The following is an 18,651-nucleotide window of genomic DNA, read 5'->3' as shown; positions in this document are numbered from 1 at the left end:
CCACATGCCTTAAAATGGTCAAGGTTGAGAAACACTGTCCTAGAGAAAACTGAACTGAAACTGTGCTAGAGAAATTCTGAACTGATAGCACATAATCCATCAACCAGACCAGATTTCAGTTCAGACAGTCATATGGAGTGGAATGGGACCACTCACCATGGCCATCTTGCCACGATCAACACATCCAAAACTCATTGCAGGACAATTCAACAATTCCACCTATTTAAAATAATTAAAACATTATTTTATTCTAATTATTTTAATTTTTATCATTCACATTTCATTTTGTCTCTCCTTTGGCATCCTTTCTTTAATGATTCTATTCCACCATTTCTTCAATATTGGTGTAACTCTCATCCTGCGGTAAGTTGGCTGTGCCGAGTTGGCTCTCCTGCTTGTGTAGGGAATTGGACTAGATGACCTCCAAGGTCCCTTCCAACTCTGCTATTCTATGTTCTGTGTTCTACTCTTTGTTCATAGCTCATTTTAATTATTGAAAATGTTTAATTTTCTCATTCTGATTTAATTTGGTCATCAATCTCCGGAGTGATGCAAATTGCAAGGTTGCTAATTGATCAGAAACCCCCCCCCCAAAAAAAGTGTATGCTGCTCATTGGGCTTTAACAACCAATGAAGGTTCTCATTAATGATGATTACATAAAGTGGCCAGCTTAAAACCCTTTGGCTGGGAAAGCAATTCCTCCTTGGATGTCACCTATCTGGAAAGAAGCTTCTGCTAGCTCACTATTCCTGGAATAATTATTATAATTATAAAACAGATGAGACTGAGAAAGGAAAAAAAACATTTTCATCGCTCTTTGATTTGATATTATTTATTTTATCTTTCTTTTACAGCGTATCTTCCCCCCCAAGGGGGCTAGAATCTTAAAGCTTAGTGTTTGTATTTTAAAATCAGAAACAAAGATAATAAATTACATTAGGTCACCCACAAAGGGGCAAAGGATCAGAAACATTGTGCTTTCCGTAGGAATAATAATATCAACAGTTTTAAAAAGGGAAATAGAGACTCCACACACCAACAAAAATGTTTAATGGTTGGACAAAAAGCTACATTCAAAGGAAACATACGGATCGTCCAATTAAAGCCATTTGAAAGCGCAAAAATCTATTTATAATATCCCTGCAAGGGAGAAAGGAACACGGATAAAGACCATCCCTGTTTGTAGGTTGAGCTGCCTCTCCTGCATAGTTTAAGTTATAGAGAGGAAGAGAAGCTCCTTTCCTCCTCAATTCCAAAATCAAGTATTGCTAGAACCAAACCCAACTCAAAACCCATTTCTGCTTAGCCAAGTTCATGCAGCAAGGATGGCAACGGAAACTGGCAGAGGAATGAAAAGGAGCAGATAAGATAGTTGGTCATCTTTCCCCCAAAGTTCTTTTTAAAAAAAGAAAACAGAATCCTGCAACTAGAAAGCTAGAATAGGGTAGAAAAGATCTTAATTCAACACAAACACAGACACACCAATGCATCCTCCCTTTTTTTTTTTTTTAGGACCAGGGGTGTCCAACTTTGGCAACTTTTAAGATTTGTGGACTTCAATTTCCAGAATTCTCCAGCCAGCATGGCTGGCTGGGGAATTCTGGGAGTCCACAGGTCCTAAATTTGACAAGACTGGACACTCCCTCAAAATTCAGAAATGGTGTTGGGTGTTGGGAGTTCACTTTACCTGCCCCGAACAACAGCAATTTGGTTTGTGAGAAAGTCCCTTGGCAGAGAATAGAGTTGGTTGAAGAGGTAGCCTGAGAGTTGATGAAACGGAGTCTGTTTCCTTCTCACTTACTCTGAGCCTGTTTTAAACTGCAAACACTCAGGTCAAGACATAGAGCCCAACCTGATAGCTGGCCATTTGTGCTTAGGCCAAGTGACTATTAAGTGCAGGACCAACTTGCTGAGTGGAAGTTCTGACCTCAGGCTTGGCTTGTGGAAAACTAGAACCACGTTCATCACCACACTGTATTTTGTTCACCGTGGAAAAGGGGACACATTCCGAATTTGACCTTCAACCTGAACGCAAGCCCCGTGTGGGGATAAGGTATCCACCTGCACCCATTTGTTTCTGCCCTAAACTAATGGCAAATTTTAGGAGCTTCCAAATTATTCGTGCTTTTATCTCGGAAGACCCACTGGTTTTACTGTCAGCTTTCTCCAAGCTGGAGAGCAAAATTCCCACAGCGGAGGCTCAAGCCAATCTGACAACACAGGAAGAGTCTGCCATACCCTATTTTTCCTTACGCAGTTGCATAGAGTGGCTTACTTGTAACAAACTCATGCTAACCAAGTACCATACTTCCTCCTGCTGCACAATTTAATTAGACCATAAATTCTAGTTCAAGAGAAACAGGACCCTTTCCCATTGGGAGCAAAATTTGCAAACTAGGTTCTCTACTTATCTTTAAATTGCCAAGAATGCAACTTCAGGCTTGTTATTTTTTTCCCCATGATGATGTTAAAAGAAAAACCTTCCACATCTCCAAGAACGGAGATGGAAATTCTCAACCTTGAAACTCCAGCTGATTTGGGGGATGCCAGAAAACCGCTTGGGGGGATGCTGTGCAACCGCTTGGGGTAATCTCAAGCACAGTATGAATTCTGGGATTTGACTTGATTCCCTTTGGCTCCAAGAGTGGGCAGCCTGAGGTCCTGAGGTTACATCTGCTCCAAAGCCATTTTCTGTGGCCCCTGGAATCTCCTTTAATGGCAGCCGTACAAATGGGCAGCATGAACGGCGGCCCTCGCTAAAATGCACAATATTATGCAGTAGAGTTAGTTTTAAAAGCTTCTTCTCATCTAGATGCAAAACTCAAAAAGAATCAAAAATCGCCCCCTCTGCCCATAGCAGCCCCGGCTGCTTAGAATTTACCCATCCTGGTTTTGTTCATAGCAAACCGAAGCCTTTTTTTTTCAAAGCGCTTCTGGGCTGCACTGGGCTGATAAGAGGTGCCTACGCTGATTTTCAGGTGTTTCTCCTATGGATACAGAGCTGCAACGTGATCCTGAGTTATGAAATAAAAATTGGTATGCAAAATAAATGACACAGGTGAGAGAGAGTAAAACCCACCATCTGTCTCTCTGCATGAGTTCCTGCACTAGAAATCCCTGAAGGATTCACAAAGAAGCGCAACGGGGAACCTCTGGGCAGGAGATATGTCAAACTGGGTCAGGGGTCTTCCAACTTGGCCCTTTTATGACTTGTGGACTTCAACGCCCAGAATTCCTCAGCCAGGCACACGTGCCTGGCTGAGGAATTCTGGGCGTTGAAGTCCACAAGTCATAAAAGGGCCAAGTTGGAAGACCCCTGAGCTAGATCACGTATTTCCCATAACCCACAATTCTATTGGCCACTCATCTGTTGTGCAAGATGTAATTATTAATTTTTAAACTTTTTCCCTTTACGTAGGAAGCATATCCACTTTAAGAATCCCTTTAAGATTGATCAAACCTCACTCAGAACTTGATGAGGCTCTGGAGAATAAAACATCTGCAAATAAATACAATAAGTGCCATGTCTCTTTAAACAAGGTGACATGATGTTGTTAATTATTTTAATTTTCTCAATTCTTAATTAAATTCTTAATTAGCTAGAGGTTACTAGGTGACTCAGGGGAAATCATAGTTGGCATCTATTAGCATTGTTGTAGCATTATTACTCATACACTTGTTTGTGAGTGTGCTTGTTCCTTTATGAGATGACAAGAGGGCAAAACAGAAATACATACATTTATGATTTATGATTGCTTGATCTCAACGAGTTAAACAGGGTCAAATCTGGTTATGCTGGGATAGGACACCACAAGGAGATGCCAAGCTGCATGTTTAAAAAAAATCCTGCAAAAGGCAATGTGAAGTCACTTCTACATTGTCACCCCAAAATAACACAGAAGTATCCATAAAGTCAGGAGGTATCTAATCCAACTCAAAAGAAGAGTAGTGTACGGTAGGCAACCATCTTGAACTTAATTCCCTCCAGATGTGTTTCATTACAACTGGTTGTCATCACCCTTTATCTAGGGAATGAAAAGAAGTGAAGCCTTACAGATCTGGGTGGTTCTCAAGTGTGACAGAGGCTGGCTGTCATTGTGCCCAAGGCCTTGACAATAAGGATGAGGGAAGGAATTTAAAACCCCAGGCAGTTTTGAGGGTCAGAGGAAGCAAAATGAAAAGTGGGGTGTCTTTTGTAGAAGAAAACATGAGAATTTAAGACGGCAGAGACACGGGAATGAAAATGTTCAACCACGATGCACAAATGATTCCGTTTTCTGAGACGGGTTTGCACATTTTAAAAGGCGTTTCTGAGTGGTAACCGATTCCGAATGGAGGGATTCAATGAGCGTACATTCATAGGTGCTCTCCAGCCTTGAAGAGCGGACTTGCTAATTCAACATCTGGTTTTCAAGTTTGCAACATCTGCTGAAGGCCCAAACATTCATACTCATAGGACAGACTCTGCGGCATCGATGCTTCAGATGTCCCAACGAATGCATCCTTCAATGAAACTGGTGTTTTTGCCTATTTGCTTTGATCCACTGATCATACTCAGTGTCTTGTTTGCAAAAAAAACCTGTTATCGAAGAATGCCTCCAAGTTGTTCCCAAATCTCACACCCATCTATGTTGTACAGGAAGTTGCTTTACATCAAGGTATAACTGCATGAAATTTGGCCACTGAAAATTAACCACCTGAACTCCTATTCTGATTCCAACCGGTAGAAAAACAATGATTGTAAAAAGCTACAGAAAAACAAAAAGGATAACGTGATCTTTGGATAACGTAATAATCAAATTCACTCAGTTTTCCTCTATCCCAATAAAACATGGTTTACTTGTGGTCCACAACTAAACCCGGAGGACTTCAGATCCAAGTCAGGATGAAAAAGAAACGCAACAAAAGGTAATTGGTTACTACAAGTACAGCCACCTGTTTGCATCATCTCCAAAAAGATGATCCAAGCATTTAGAGCTGGAATGACAATCCATTTTTCAGCTGCAATACTCGAATGTTCCATTTTTTAATCTTGCCAAATACCGCAAAACTGATCCCACAACTTTGATTGCACCAGAAACTCACGCAAAGGCATAGGGTACCTTGAAACTGGAAATCAGAGACTGACTATATACAACTATAGCCCCATTTCGAGTTGTCAGAAATGAACAGTACCTCTGGAGACAGACGGCGGAGGATATTCATTTAAATCTTCCCCAGTTAAAAAAAAAAAAGAACAAAATGAGGATTATTAACCCAAACTAAGACAACTCCCTGCAAGTAGAAACAATGTAGATCAAAGAAAAAGCTGTACCTCTGCCCGACATTTGTTAGTTTTCTATTTGCAGAAACTTAAAAAAAAAAAAAAAACCTAGGGAGGCATTGATCTGCAATGCAACCGGATGTAACTTTCAGTTGACCTCTTGCTGTTACTTCTCCTACGACTGATTCCGTTAGGGTCCCTTGAAACAGAAGCCAAAAGCTGGAACGAAAGGAGAACCTGGGTTGAATCAGGAAAATGATTCAGAGATCCTTCTGAAAAGGAGAAGGGACAGATTCTACCAGCATGAAAACTCTGGCTGGTTCCTCCATGTCAGGCACATCCCTGCTCTCAAATACCCCAATGGCTTGATTAAAGAGGGGGGGAAAAATAGATAATCCCAAATAACAAAGTCTCAGAACTCCCTGAGATGGGAAAACGAAGTCTGTCTTATGAAGAGAGGGTGGCTGGCATCTCTATAAACCTACGTCCCCCTCCATCACGTTGGGTGCCGCCTTTGTAACTACGTGCTCCTTCGGAAGGACACCCTTCCCTGGTGGGGAAGGCAGTACCAGAACTGGGCACCCTGGAAAAAGGCAGCTGCTTCGAGGTTCCCCTGGGTGTGCCAGTGGCTTGCCTTCCTCTCCGTTGTATCCAGTTAAAAAACCAGCACAGAGAAAGGGGAAACGTGCTTGTCCTGCTAGTCCAGCTTGCTTTGATGCAGACAGGGAAGAACCCTCGATTGTGCAGGTGACCCAGGATGGGGCCTGTCACCTTAGAAGAGGTGGCTTCCGATTGCTTTCAAGGCTGGCTGGCTGGCTTCCCCTCCCAGTTCCAAACCACCTGGCTAGAAAGACAGGGCAGGCGAGTGGGAAACAGTACCAGAGAGCGCGGATTGCAGCTGCTACCTGAGGTTGATATCGACACACAATCGGAATCTCCTGTGGGCACTCTTGGGTCTTTGAAAAGGAAAAAAAGTGGGCGAGCTGGGCCGGGCCAACTGCCCCAATGCCGGGGTCAGACCACATTGTCGGGGGGGTTGTGGTTCGTCTTTTGATGCTGGCAGTTCCTTTCGTTCAAGAGGCCAATCATCTCGTTGTTGGACAGGGTGCTCCCTTTTTCTGCCGAGGAGGGGTCCGCTTTGGGGGGGCTCCCGTCGGGGGATTGGGGACAGCTCTCCAGGCGGGAGGCCATGAGACCGTTTTGGTACTGGAGGCGCGTGATCTGCAGGGCAAAGACAGAGTGAGTGAAACTCAGTGTGAAGAAGCACAGTTTAAATCATGACAATCAAACATTATGATCAACCTATGATCGGTCACCTAGCCACCATTTGAAATTAGGAGGGACTTCGAAAATGGGACATACAACCTCGATTTGAAGTTCTGATGTCTGGGCCCACCCCTGTGGTCACCTAACTACCACTTTGGGCGCTCGAGTTAACAGAACATAGAATAGGTGGGGGGAAATGGAACTTTGATTTTGTTTTACCAATGAGATAAATTTGTTGTTATAGAAATGGCTGGTTTAAACTATTATGTAGAAGTAAAAACTCGAGGTTTGATGCTAATACCTTATTTAAACTGCACCTAAGGGAGTTGGAAGTCAACACCTTTTCTTTCTTTCTTTCTCCCCTTTTTTTCCTCACTCCTCCCTTCCCTGTTTTTCCTACTATTTGCTTTACTATTTTTTTGTATGTTATAACATAAACTAATAAAACTGTCTAAACCAGAGACTTATTCAGGTCTCTATGGTACACGGAAAGTGAAACTAAAGTAAATCTTGGATAATAAGATGCAGTTTAATTTAACAGCAATTAATTCTCAATTGTGGTCCTAAGTGGAGGATTACCTGCATTGCAGGCTAACTCTGCCTACATCAGTGTTTCTCAACCTTGACAATTTTAAGGCATGTGGACTTCAACTCCCAGAATTCCACAGCCAGCATTGCTGGCTGTGGAATTCTGGGAGTTGAAGTCCACATGCCTTAAAATTGTCAAGGTTGAGAAACACTGGCCTACATTATCAGGAGTTCGATCCTGACCGGCTCAAGGTTGACTCAGCCTTCCATCCATCCGAGGTCAGTAAAATGAGGAGCCAGATTGTTGGGGGCAAGGGGCTGACGCTGTAAACCACTTGGAGAAGTGGTATATAAGTCTAAGTGCTGTCTAAGTGCTACCTGTGGTCCAGACATTCTGAAAGATGTCAGAGTTTCTCTCGGGACACTCCCCACTTATTGAGCCGAGGTGGCGCAGCAGTTAGAGTGCAGTACTGCAGGCCACTTTAGCTGACTGTGTTCAGCAGGTCAGCGGTTCAAATCTCACCAGCTCAAGGTTGACTCAGCCTTCCATCCTTCTGGGGTAGGTAAAATGTGGACCCAGATTGTTGGGGGCAATGTAAATATATATATATATATACATTGCTTACTGGTGTACACCGCTTAGAGAGTGCTTGCACTTAAAGCGGTATATAAGTCTCATAAATAAATAGATAAATAAATAAATTGTGCCCTGAGATTGACACTCGTGAAGCTCCAGTGGACACATCTTCAAGATAGAAGCAGCCCCACCTGGGCCCAGCCACCACTGAAATAATAATTGAGTCAATATAGAAAACCAGCTTGTTAAGAAGCCAGCTTTCTCTATTTTTAAATAAATCTGCTTTTATGATATTTGAATGGATAAAACAAAGAACCAGTTCAGTTTAACTTTGGGGAGGCTTAGGCCTAAGGCTCACCTTGACATACTGGAGATCTGTAAGAGCACGAACACTGAAGTCTGAGAGATACTGGGAGCTCATGTTGACGTTAAGCTGGTTGTTGCTGCCAGTGAAATTGGAAGAGATGGACTCGGTGCGCTCGTGGTAGCAAAGAGACGCCGAGCGATTCAGATTACTCATATGAGATGGAGAACGCATTTCTGAAACTAGACAGAGAGAAAGAGGATGTAGGAATCAGGTTCTACCTATGTTCCTCCATTTTTTAAAAATTCTTTCTTAAAATGGCAACTCTTTCTCTGTTTGGGCTGACCTCAAAATAGTTAAGCAAAGCTGGATCACTTTTACAATGCTGCTAAGGACACCTCAGGAACCTGACCATAAAGTCACCAGACATTGAGGTGGACATGTGGAGTCTTCCCCTAAAAAGCTTTCTCCCAGAGGCTCATGGGAACGGCATCTCCTCTTCCAGTTTTTTTTTCTCTCCATAACAATATCAAGTAAATGAGGCTGACTGGCCAAAAGTCCATGAGGGAACTTCTGCAGCTGGTCTTGAATCTGGGTTCTGCTCCCTCACTGAATTCATGAGCCCACATTTTAGGGTCTAAGGATCCCAAAACATAGTTTGGAATGACATGTGAGGAACACACCCTTCAAAGTTGGTGGTGAAGGACAAAATTTAAGTCTGGCCTCACTTAAATGGTTTCTCTATATTTAATAGTGTTCTTGTATTTCAGACTAAAAATTACAATTGAGTGGTGAACTTCTGAAGAGTCTCTGGGGCCTGGATTTGTTCCTCATCATATCACTCCAACTCTTGTTTGAAACCCCTCTTTTTCAATGCAGAAAAAGATGAAGAAATTTGTCTGGCACTCAAACTATTTGATTGTATATCATCTTCTTCCAAGTCCAGTTCATACATGGATAACCTCAGAAGAATATGGGAAAACGTGTGGTGGACATCACTTGCATGCCATCATGTTATCATGTCTTCTGCCAGGGGTCTATGACTTCAATGCAAGTGCTCCAAAAATCTATGTGCTCCAAAAATATGGGCAGGATTGCAATTTAAAAAAAAACCACAGGTCAATTCTGCCTCCTAGCTACTACCCAGATTAACTGCATAGAATGTTTCTGTGCAAACAACAGCCCATCCTAGGATGGGAGCATTTAGGGAGCAGCTGCAATGCGTCGGGACTTCAGCTTCTAGAATTCATAGCCGGCAACAACCTTGGCCCGGCTGGATCGGAATTCTGGGAATTGAAGCCCCAAAACAGCTGATGGATGCCAAGTTGGGGAAGGCAGTTTTAGTGGCTTTGGCATGGCAGATAATTTTCACTAAATACATTGAATAAACATTTTAATAATGAATTAATAATTTAATAAACATTTGAGTTTGGGATTGAAAGGAGAGCTAGTGAGGCATCCTAGCATTTTCCTGGGCAATTTTGGGTAACAGCTGCCTGAAGATCCGGGGTTCCTGAGCCCAGTTCTAAAGAGCCGGTCCCCAAACTCATGCTGAAGCACACACACTCCACCCACTGCAAGATCTTGGTTCTTAGAGGTCCTAAGAAGAGCTCCACAATTCTTTTGCTATGTGGCATTGCAGAACAAGATGCAGTGAGCTAGACAGCAGTCTTCACAGTCTTGCTTAAAAGGAGACAGCCAAGAAACCTGGATACAGTGTGCTATTACATTATACATCACACTCCTGTCTTCAGCAAAGTGCCCTTAATCAAAGTCAGGTTAAAAACTCAGAAACGGCCTTTGCGCAAAAAGCTTAACTTGGTTTGTGTTCAATTGGTTTAAATATTTGTTGTATTTGAGAGCTAGACTGATGCTGTGGCTAAAGGTGTGAGATTAGAACCAAGGGACATGAGTTTTAGACATGAAAACAGCTGGGGGACTTTGGATCAGCACCCTCTCTCCCAGCCCTTGATAGTAAGCAGCAAATCCCTTCTGAAAATGTTGCCAACAAACACCCTTATTATCACATATTCTCCTCACAACAGGGAGTCCCCAGGAAGGCACAATTTTATTTCATGCAAAAGTCAGTTGGTTCAATTAGTTTATGATTCAAGGCACTGCACACGGTAAAATCCCGCCCGCCCCCACGAGATTCATTCAGTAACAAGTTTATTTTTGCAAAGCCAGAGAGAGAGAGAGGAAGGCAGGGGGGGGGGGAACCCAAGGCATTTCGGTGACTAGAGAACTGAAGCCACATCTCTGCACCCCCATATTCCATCTGCACGCCAAGCATCTAAAAAGGTCAAATCATGGCAACTGGATCAAAATTTGTTAATCTGAGATGTTTCGATACTCATTCAACTAACTTCATCAGTCAAAATAATAATAATAATAATAATAATAATAGTAGTAGTAGTAGTAGTAAGTTAGGCAGAGACTCAGACAATCGTTGGAATCTACTAACTCTTGCCACACCAACTGCAGAGGTTTCTCCCCCAAAATGTATTGCAATATGTAAATGAAGATGAGTAATGAAATGTCTCAGATTAAAAAACTTGGATCCAGTTGCCAGGATATGACCTTTTTGGAGGCTTTTGGCCTGGACGATTGAGTCTTCATTTCCAAACTCTGAGCATCTTTGCAAGGAATTATGGTGCATTATCTCATTCTATGGCCAACGCTCCTGCATCGCAACCTGTGCCCCTGAAGTCCAAGCGAAGCATCAATGCGCAGCACTCACCCCCAAGTATTAAATGCCATTTTTTACCTGACAGCTTGGAATGCAAGGATCCTCGCTGTATAATGGACTGGTGCTGGGATCTGTCTGGCGGTGCTACGGGCACATAAGCATGCAGAATGGAGGAGGAGAAGGAGGTGATGGTGATGATGGAACCGGACAAGAGAGAGAGGCAAAAGGAGAAGAAAAATCAACAATAACATTGCTGTGCATGCAATGACAATACTATAGGGAGTTCTCAACTTACAGTCGTAACTGAGCCCAGAATCACGGCTGTAAGTCAAGCCGAACTGTTCAGCAGATCAGCACATGATTGAGCCTGGTTTTATTACTTTGTTCCCCATGGTCGTTTGGCCAATATGAGGGTGGTAAAGCAAACACTACCTGCACCCAGAAGCGGTGAATACGCCAACACTGGAAGTTTTTAAGAAGAGACTGGACAGCCATTTGTCTGAAATGGTATAGGGCAGGGGTAGGCAACCTTGGCTCTTTTGTCCTAAATCACTGTCCTGTGACCATGGAGCTGCAGGAGATGAGCCCCAAGGGAAGGGTCAAACGCAGTCACTACATCCCCATAAGAGATCGAAGTCCATCCCCCCCCCCTTTGAAGTCCATTGGTGCTTATCTAGCACCACTTTGCCTTGAGCATTGACAGGTTAAATTTTTGTGCACCAGCAGCGTGTCAGATGCCCATCTTCACTTTCTTTGAAGTTCACTAGCAACTGTCATAACCGGGAGGGAGGGAGGGAGGGGGCCCTGGGGAGGGGAAGAGTGCTGGAGGTGTGAAAGATGGCTGTGGGAATTTGGGGGAGTATGGACACCGACAGGAACCGGAGGGGGCCAACAGAGCCATCTTCCTGCCTTCAAGGACGCAGGCCCCGGGAAAGGAATTGAACAGCGGCGCCTAAAGCGTTGGGTTGAAAGGCTGAACGTCGACCACTAGGTGGCAGAAACCTAACATTTAATGTTACTGAAAGCAGAAGAATCAACTATGCTGGCTGAGGAATTCTGGGAGCTGAAGTCCACAAGCCTTAAAGTGGCCAAGGTTGCAGACACTTGTCTTACGGCACCTTTATTTGTCCTGTGTGGTTTTCAACCCAGTCCTCCCCCTGCATTAAAAAGCTGGTTCTGACTGGGTCAAGTCAAGCTGACAGTATCGTCTCTCTATTGCTCACTGGGGATGCAGCTGCTTTTCTGGACCTACGGCGTCTTACTTTGAGACCCACGTTCCTCTGCCCACTTCAATTATTTACGAACTTGATTCTTTTTCCATTTCCATTAAAAACGGGCAGACAAGGGGGCTTAGGGCTTGGAAACCAGGCACAAAGAGTGGGGGGGGGGAAAGGTTACCCCCCCAAAAAAAGTATTGGATCAATAAGATCCACGAGTTTGGGGGGAAAAAAATCTGGTAAAATAAGATGTACTCTGGATGCTTTTCCAAAGGCAGTGACAACATAGGTAGTCCTCGACTTATGAACTTTGGGCGACTGCTCAAATGGCGCCCCGATATGAGACTTATGTGTAAACCAGTCATAAGCCACTTTTTTCAATGCCCTTGTAACTTTGACTGGTTACTAAATGAATGGCTGTAAGTTGAGGACTACCTGTATTACGTGGAAAGTCATGAAGACAAATGTATGGGTGACTCTATTCCCCCTGGATATCTAAGGGAGGGGGCTGAATACAGGTAGTCCTCAACTTACAACAGTCCGCTTAGCGACTGTTCAAAGTTACAAGGGCACCAAAACTCAGACATGACTGATTTTCACACTTACGACCAGCGCAACATCCCCACGGTCATGTGATCAAAATCCAAGTCAATGGGGAAGCCAGATTCACTTAAAAACCAGGTTACCTATTAAATACTGCAGTGACTCACTTAATAAGAGTGGCAGGAAAGGTCGTAAAATGGGACAAAATTCACTTAACCAATGTTTCCATTAGCAACGCAAACCTGGGGCTCAATCGCAGTCATAAGCCGAGGACTGCCTTTATTATCCGCAAGGTTTTGCACGGGGCAGAGTGTTGCAATCAAGTCCCCCCCCCTTTTTGTTTACAAGAGGGGCAGGGCCTGGACTGTGACACTGCAGCCACCATCATGCAAATGTTGAGCCCTCCCCAAGACGCTGTGTGTTCTCCCCCTACCCACCTCCTCTTTGTAAACCTCTCCATTTGTGACACGTGCGCAACATTCACAAATTTTGGGCAGGGTTTTCCCCCCTCCCCCTTACAAATGATTTGTTTCTGCCTCAGTCTAATTCCTCCATGCATCAGGAAAAAAAATCTATAAAAACTCCCTATCCTTCCCAGGGCTGCCAACTGAGTTTGGATGAAATGAACTGAGAAGGACAACACGGAGACAGAGAAGAAAGGAGTTGTTTATAGATCTCACCATCTAATTTTATGGCTCTTTTATTGTTTTATGCTGTTACCTAGGGCTCAGTGATTACTGCTTATCATGTTGCCATTTTGCTGGCAAACACAGATCTTTATTGCTGAGATGGGGGGGGGGGGCAGCCTAAAGCTTTAGTTGCAATGGTAGGTCATAGGCCATCTCAGAGTGTCAGCGCTGCTAACATCAGATGTTCTTGCTTTGACAACCTATGGAGATGCAGCCTTTTTCTTTCTTGTGCTTTATTCTTAGAATTAGATGATACTGGGAGGGGGGGGGGAGAGGAATGTGATGGGAGTTTGTTAGACATAACAATATTGTAATAGTGTGTGAATTCAGAGCTTTTGAAATAAGAGATGATAAGAAATGGTGGGTTGGAGAACAGGAGGGAAAGCCTGCATTTCAAACTAATTGGAGAATGTGATTTATGATTGATAATTAGAGGAGGGAATTGTGTTTGATACTGTGTGCTAAGGGGAGGGGAATCCAGATTTTGGCTTGGGCTATGTAAGTGCCGATGTGTTGCTGCTCAAATAAAGACTCTTTAAGGTAAACAATGCCTCGAAGTTCTTTGAAGAGTTTCATCTGTCGGAACCATAACACTGAGATTATATTGTGGACAACTTAAAAGAATCTAATTTTACACCAAGCAGCTCCAGTCAATCCTATGGAAACCTTTTGTACAGATAGTCCTTGACTTACGACGATTTGTTTAGTGACCGTTCAAAGTTACAACGGCACTGAAAAAAGTGACTTATGACTAAAGACGTGAACAACCGATTCTCTGTGTGGATGCTGCTTCCAGAAGTCCGTTCTGGGCCTAGGCAACAAAAAAATTAGCTACTGATTCTGCTGAAGTAGTGCAAACTGGCTGAATCCCACCACTGTATTTCTTTCTTTCTTTCTTTCTTTCTTTCTTTCTTTCTTTCTTTCTTTCTTTCTTTCTTTCTTTCTTTCTTTCTTTCTTTCTCTCTCTCTCTCTCTCTCTCTCTCTCTCTCTCTCTCTCTCTATCTATCTATCTATCTATCTATCATCTATCTATCATTTATCTATCCAGTGGTGGGATTCAAATATGGGAACAACTGGTTCTCTGTGTGGATGCCTTTTCCGGAAGTCCATTCTGGGCCTGGGCAACAAACAATTAGCTGCCAGTTATGCCGAAGTGGAGCGAACCGGCTGAATCCCACCACTACTTGTGACCAATTTTCACACTTAGGACCGTTGTAACATCCCCATGGCCACGTGATCAAAATTCAGATGCTTGGCTACTGACTCACATTTACAACGGTTGCAGTGTCCCGAGGTCACATGATCCCCTTTTGCAAGCTTCTGACGAGTAAAGTCGATGGGGAAGCCTGACTGGTTTAACAATCCTTTTATTAATTTCTCAACTACAGCGATTCACTTAACAAATGTGGCGAGAAAAGTCGTAAAGATGGGGCAAGAATCACTTAACAAACGTTGGGCTCAGTTGCAGTCATAAATCAAGGATGACCTGTAATTTGTTGAGTTTTCTTGATTGGGTCGGGGGGCAAGGCAAAAATACTGAATTTTGGAGCCCTTGCTCCGCTCTGAGCTTGGTGTTTTATTGCCCAACTAGGAAACATCATCAGTCCTTATTCAAAACACTGAATAAACCAGTGAGTCAAGGAATAAAAGTTGGGAGTCTCAATGTGTTATCTGACATTTTTCTATGCCTCCCTCCTGTCCCCCCCGCCCCCCTCCGAGCCAACTGAAGTGGGGAACTTACTTGTGACACAGGGACTCAAAGCCATCACTCCGTAATAAGAGAAAGGCCCAGTTTCAAACTTCATGTTCTCCTTGCCAGCTTCTACCTCCACTTTGCCCTGACAAAGTAAAAGCAAAATAAATAAATAAATAAAAACCACCAGCTTAGCCGCTTACATTGGCTGCCTCTCAGAAGCCTTTTGGTGCAGTTAAAAAAAAGGTCAGCAGTTTTATTTTAAGGAAATATGTAGGGGGTTTGAATTTCTCCCCTTTTTAATTCTATGGGGGAATTTCATCTGGATTGGGACCCTACTTTGCGGAGTAAAAATGGCGGGGAGAAAAGGGGAAGTGACAACCTTTGGGAGATGGTCATCATTCCCAAGCATTGCAATCATTGTTGTTAGTGGCAAAGTTGTGTCCGACCCATCGCAACCCCATGGACAATGTTCCTCCAGGTCTTCCTGTCCTCTATCATCTTCTGGAGTCCCTTTAAGCTCACGCCTCCTGCTTCAGTGACTCCCTCTAGCCACCTCGTTCTCTGTCGTCCCCTTCTTTTATTGCCCTCCATCTTTCCCAGCATTAGGCTCTTCTCCAGTGAGTCCTTCCTTCTCATTAGGTGGCCAAAGTATTTGAGTTTCAACTTCAGGATCTGGCCTTCTAAAGAGCAGTCGGGGTTGATCTCCTCTAGGACTGGCCAGTTTGATCGCCTTGCAGTCCAAGGGACTCACAGGAGTCTTCTCCACCACTATAGTTCAAAGGCCTCAATTCTTTGGCGTTCAAGCCTTTCTTATGGTCCAACTTTCACAACCATACATTGCAACTGGGAAAATCTTTACAAGGAGTACATTGGGATTTTTTTTTTTTTAAAAAAAAACAGAATTGCAAATATAGGGGCTTCAATCCAGATTAAGACAAGGGGGAGACGTATTAAAACGAATACTTAGTGTATTTTTTTTTTACACTATGGTCCATCTTTAGAGCTAAAAATGCAATTGTTTGTTTGTTTGTTTATCTGATTTATATAATTGTCCAACTCCAGGCAATTCACAATCAAACAAATATATAAAATAAGCAATGTAACGAATAAAAATAAAAACACATAGCAGATGAGCCTCATTTAATCCAGGCGTGTCCATCCTTGGCAACTTTAAAACTTGTGGATTTCAAGTCCCAGAACTCTCCAGCCAGCCTAATTCAACCCCTGATTTAATCAATCATCCACTCAGAAGATGGCTCTAATATACACCCAGAGCCCCAGGTTTAGGCACAAAGCCAAATATTCAAGATCTTACGAAAAGCCAAGAGGGATGGGCCAATCTAATCTCGGGAGGGGGATGATGTTTGGAAAGATGGGCAAAAAAAGACTGGGGAACATAGCTGGCTGGAGAATTGTGGGAACGGAAGTCCATGTGTCTTAACGTTGCCAAGGTTGGACACCTCTTACTGAAATAGTTTTCTATTACTAGAGCAGTGGTTCTCAACCTGTGGGTCGGGACCCCATTTGGGGTCGAACGACCATTTCACGGGGGTCGCCAAACAACGCAGTCCGCCATTTTTTCCCCCTTTTCCTTAGCTGTGCTACTCCCTTTTATTCTATTGCCTTTTGAAAGCCAATAGAATAGACTCTCTTGAATAGAGTCTAATTCTATTGGCTTTCAAAAGCCAACAGGAATTGTCCAGGCTGTCTCTGCCCTGCTGAGCCTGCCCAAAGTCCCATTCTGCAAACGGTGCTGCACCAGTTGAGTAGTCCTCGACTTACAACCGGTTAAGTAGTCCTCGACTTACGACCGGTTAGGGGTCGCGGCATTAAAAAGGTTGAGAACCACTGTACTAGAGAGTTCTAACATGTTCCATGGCCTGAAAAATTAAAACATCTGTTTTATAACGCCACAGATGTTCCTTGGAGCTGAATCAACGAGACAGCATTATTCAGAAAAACTGTATCCGTTGATTGAGTGGATGAGAGTTGGGGGTGGGCATTCTCAGGCAATTATCACTATTAAGATGCAACAATTAAAGCTCTTTAAAAGCTTCTGCTGGGTTTTTTTTTTCTCTCCTAGGAACTCTGCCAACTGAGGACAAATTCTGTTCATATTTCCCAGGCCCGAAGCTGCTCAGAGATTCCATGGTTTGCAAATGAATTCTAAAAACACACCCAGATCCGACCACAATCCTTCCACCTTGCTTAAAGCCAGACCTACACAGGGTCATTTGGCATGCGCCACGATGTTGTCCCATACATCACACCATTGCTGAAAGGATGCAAATAATGTAACTTCATTATTGTGCAAATGAGTGGAGTTACATAATTTGAATTTACGCAAATAACACGGTTTCTTCATTGCGCGAATGACATGAAGCTATATAGCATTGCCCGAATAATGCGAATGACAATTTCATCACTATAATAGGAGAAGAAAAGGCAGAGTTAAATGAGTCATCAGCTTGGCATTGTTACATTGCCAGAAACGATCCAAGACCAATCCCTCCTAAATTTTGTTGACCCTTATCTGGCGCCAATTTAGTACTGAGCTTTAGTTGACTCAATTCTTGTGTATAGGCATGAGCAATACATTCCTTTTTGAACTACAATTTACCATATGGTCCTGATCCTGACAATCACGGCGAGAATGATGGGAGTTATGTAATTCCATCGTTGCTTGAAAGAAGCCAACAACGTAATTTCATTGCCGCAAAAAAATGACATAAATAACGTAACGTCATCCTTACACAAAAGGGACAAATTACGTAATTTTAACACTGGGCAAAGGACACCGATCCTGTAATTTCATTATTGCGCGAAGGCCGAGAATAGTGTAATTTCATCCTTTGTTGAATGACACGAATAACGCAGTTTCACCTTTGCGCAAATGGCACCAATTAGTCATCGCTCACAGCCATTGCAAAATGATGTCATGGTGCATGTGACATCACCCCGCCCAACAGGCTCCTAAGTGAGGCGGCCCCGTTACCTGAAGGATGAGGATGAAGAAATCAGCCGGTTTGTTCCGGTTGAAGAGAAAATGCCGAGGACACTTCTTGTTCTCCTCGTCAAACTTTAACTCGTTGATTACATCCCGGTGCCTGAGAAGGCGCAACAGGATCTTTTCCGAGATGAAAGGAGGCGTGAACTGCGTCACCTCTGGAGGAGAAAAAAAAGGCAGAGGGTTGACAGCAACATCCCAGTATTTGGAGGGGCTGCCACAAAGAAAAGGGGGGGGTCCACTTATTTTCCAAAGCACCAGAGGGAAGGACAAGAAGCCATGGATGGAAACGAACCAAGAAGAGAAGCAACTTGGAATTAAGGAGAAACTGCCTAACCGTGAGGACAGTTAACCAGTGGAACAAAAGTTGCCTCCAGAAGCTGTGGGTGCTCCATCACTGGAACGTTTTAAAGGACGGCCATTTGTCTGAAATGGTATAGGGTTTCCTGCCTGAGCAGGGGGTTGGACTAGATGACCTCCAAGGTCCCTTCCAACTTTATTATTATCATCATTATTAACCTGGGTTAATTGTTCTAACTGTCAGGAAGTTTCTCCTTAGCTTCTCTCCTTGATTAGTTTCCATCCATTGCTTCTTGTCCGGCCTTCAGGCGCTTTGGAGAAGAGCTTGACTCCCTCTTCTAGTCCTTCTTCAGCCATAGAAGCTCCCTGGAGAAGCAGGTCAGGCTTTCTCAGTCCAGCCTACCTCACAGGGTTGTTCTTGTGGGGAAAAAAGAGAAGGAAAGGGCAGTAGGTACACTACTTTCAGCTCCTGCAGAAAAGCTGGGCTGTAGGAGTGAAATAGGTAAGTGTGGGATGACAGTGTCTGGAATTCCCACTTCATGCCAAATTAATTTCTACATTTTATATTGC

At 43.5% G+C, this 18,651-nt stretch overlaps 1 protein-coding gene across 1 annotated transcript in view; it reads right to left on the bottom strand.

The window, feature by feature from the left end:
• Positions 1-3,284: 3,284 nt before the first annotated feature.
• CNNM4 (cyclin and CBS domain divalent metal cation transport mediator 4) overlaps positions 3,285-18,651 on the bottom strand; it is a 49,899-nt gene continuing 34,532 nt past the window's right edge. Inside the window, exons 4-8 of the mRNA XM_039354311.1 lie at positions 17,770-17,939; positions 14,820-14,916; positions 10,707-10,772; positions 7,994-8,181; positions 3,285-6,485 (exon numbers count right to left, since the gene is read on the bottom strand). Coding sequence (XP_039210245.1) covers positions 6,279-6,485; positions 7,994-8,181; positions 10,707-10,772; positions 14,820-14,916; positions 17,770-17,939 — 728 coding nt within the window. The 3' untranslated portion in view covers positions 3,285-6,278. The remainder of the gene's footprint in view (positions 6,486-7,993; positions 8,182-10,706; positions 10,773-14,819; positions 14,917-17,769; positions 17,940-18,651) is intronic.

Source organism: Crotalus tigris, unplaced genomic scaffold (genome assembly GCF_016545835.1).
Source record: "Crotalus tigris isolate CLP2741 ecotype Arizona unplaced genomic scaffold, ASM1654583v1 scf7180000018549.3470463, whole genome shotgun sequence".
Taxonomy (NCBI): domain Eukaryota; kingdom Metazoa; phylum Chordata; class Lepidosauria; order Squamata; family Viperidae; genus Crotalus; species Crotalus tigris.
This window is presented reverse-complemented; position numbering and strand designations above follow the sequence as displayed.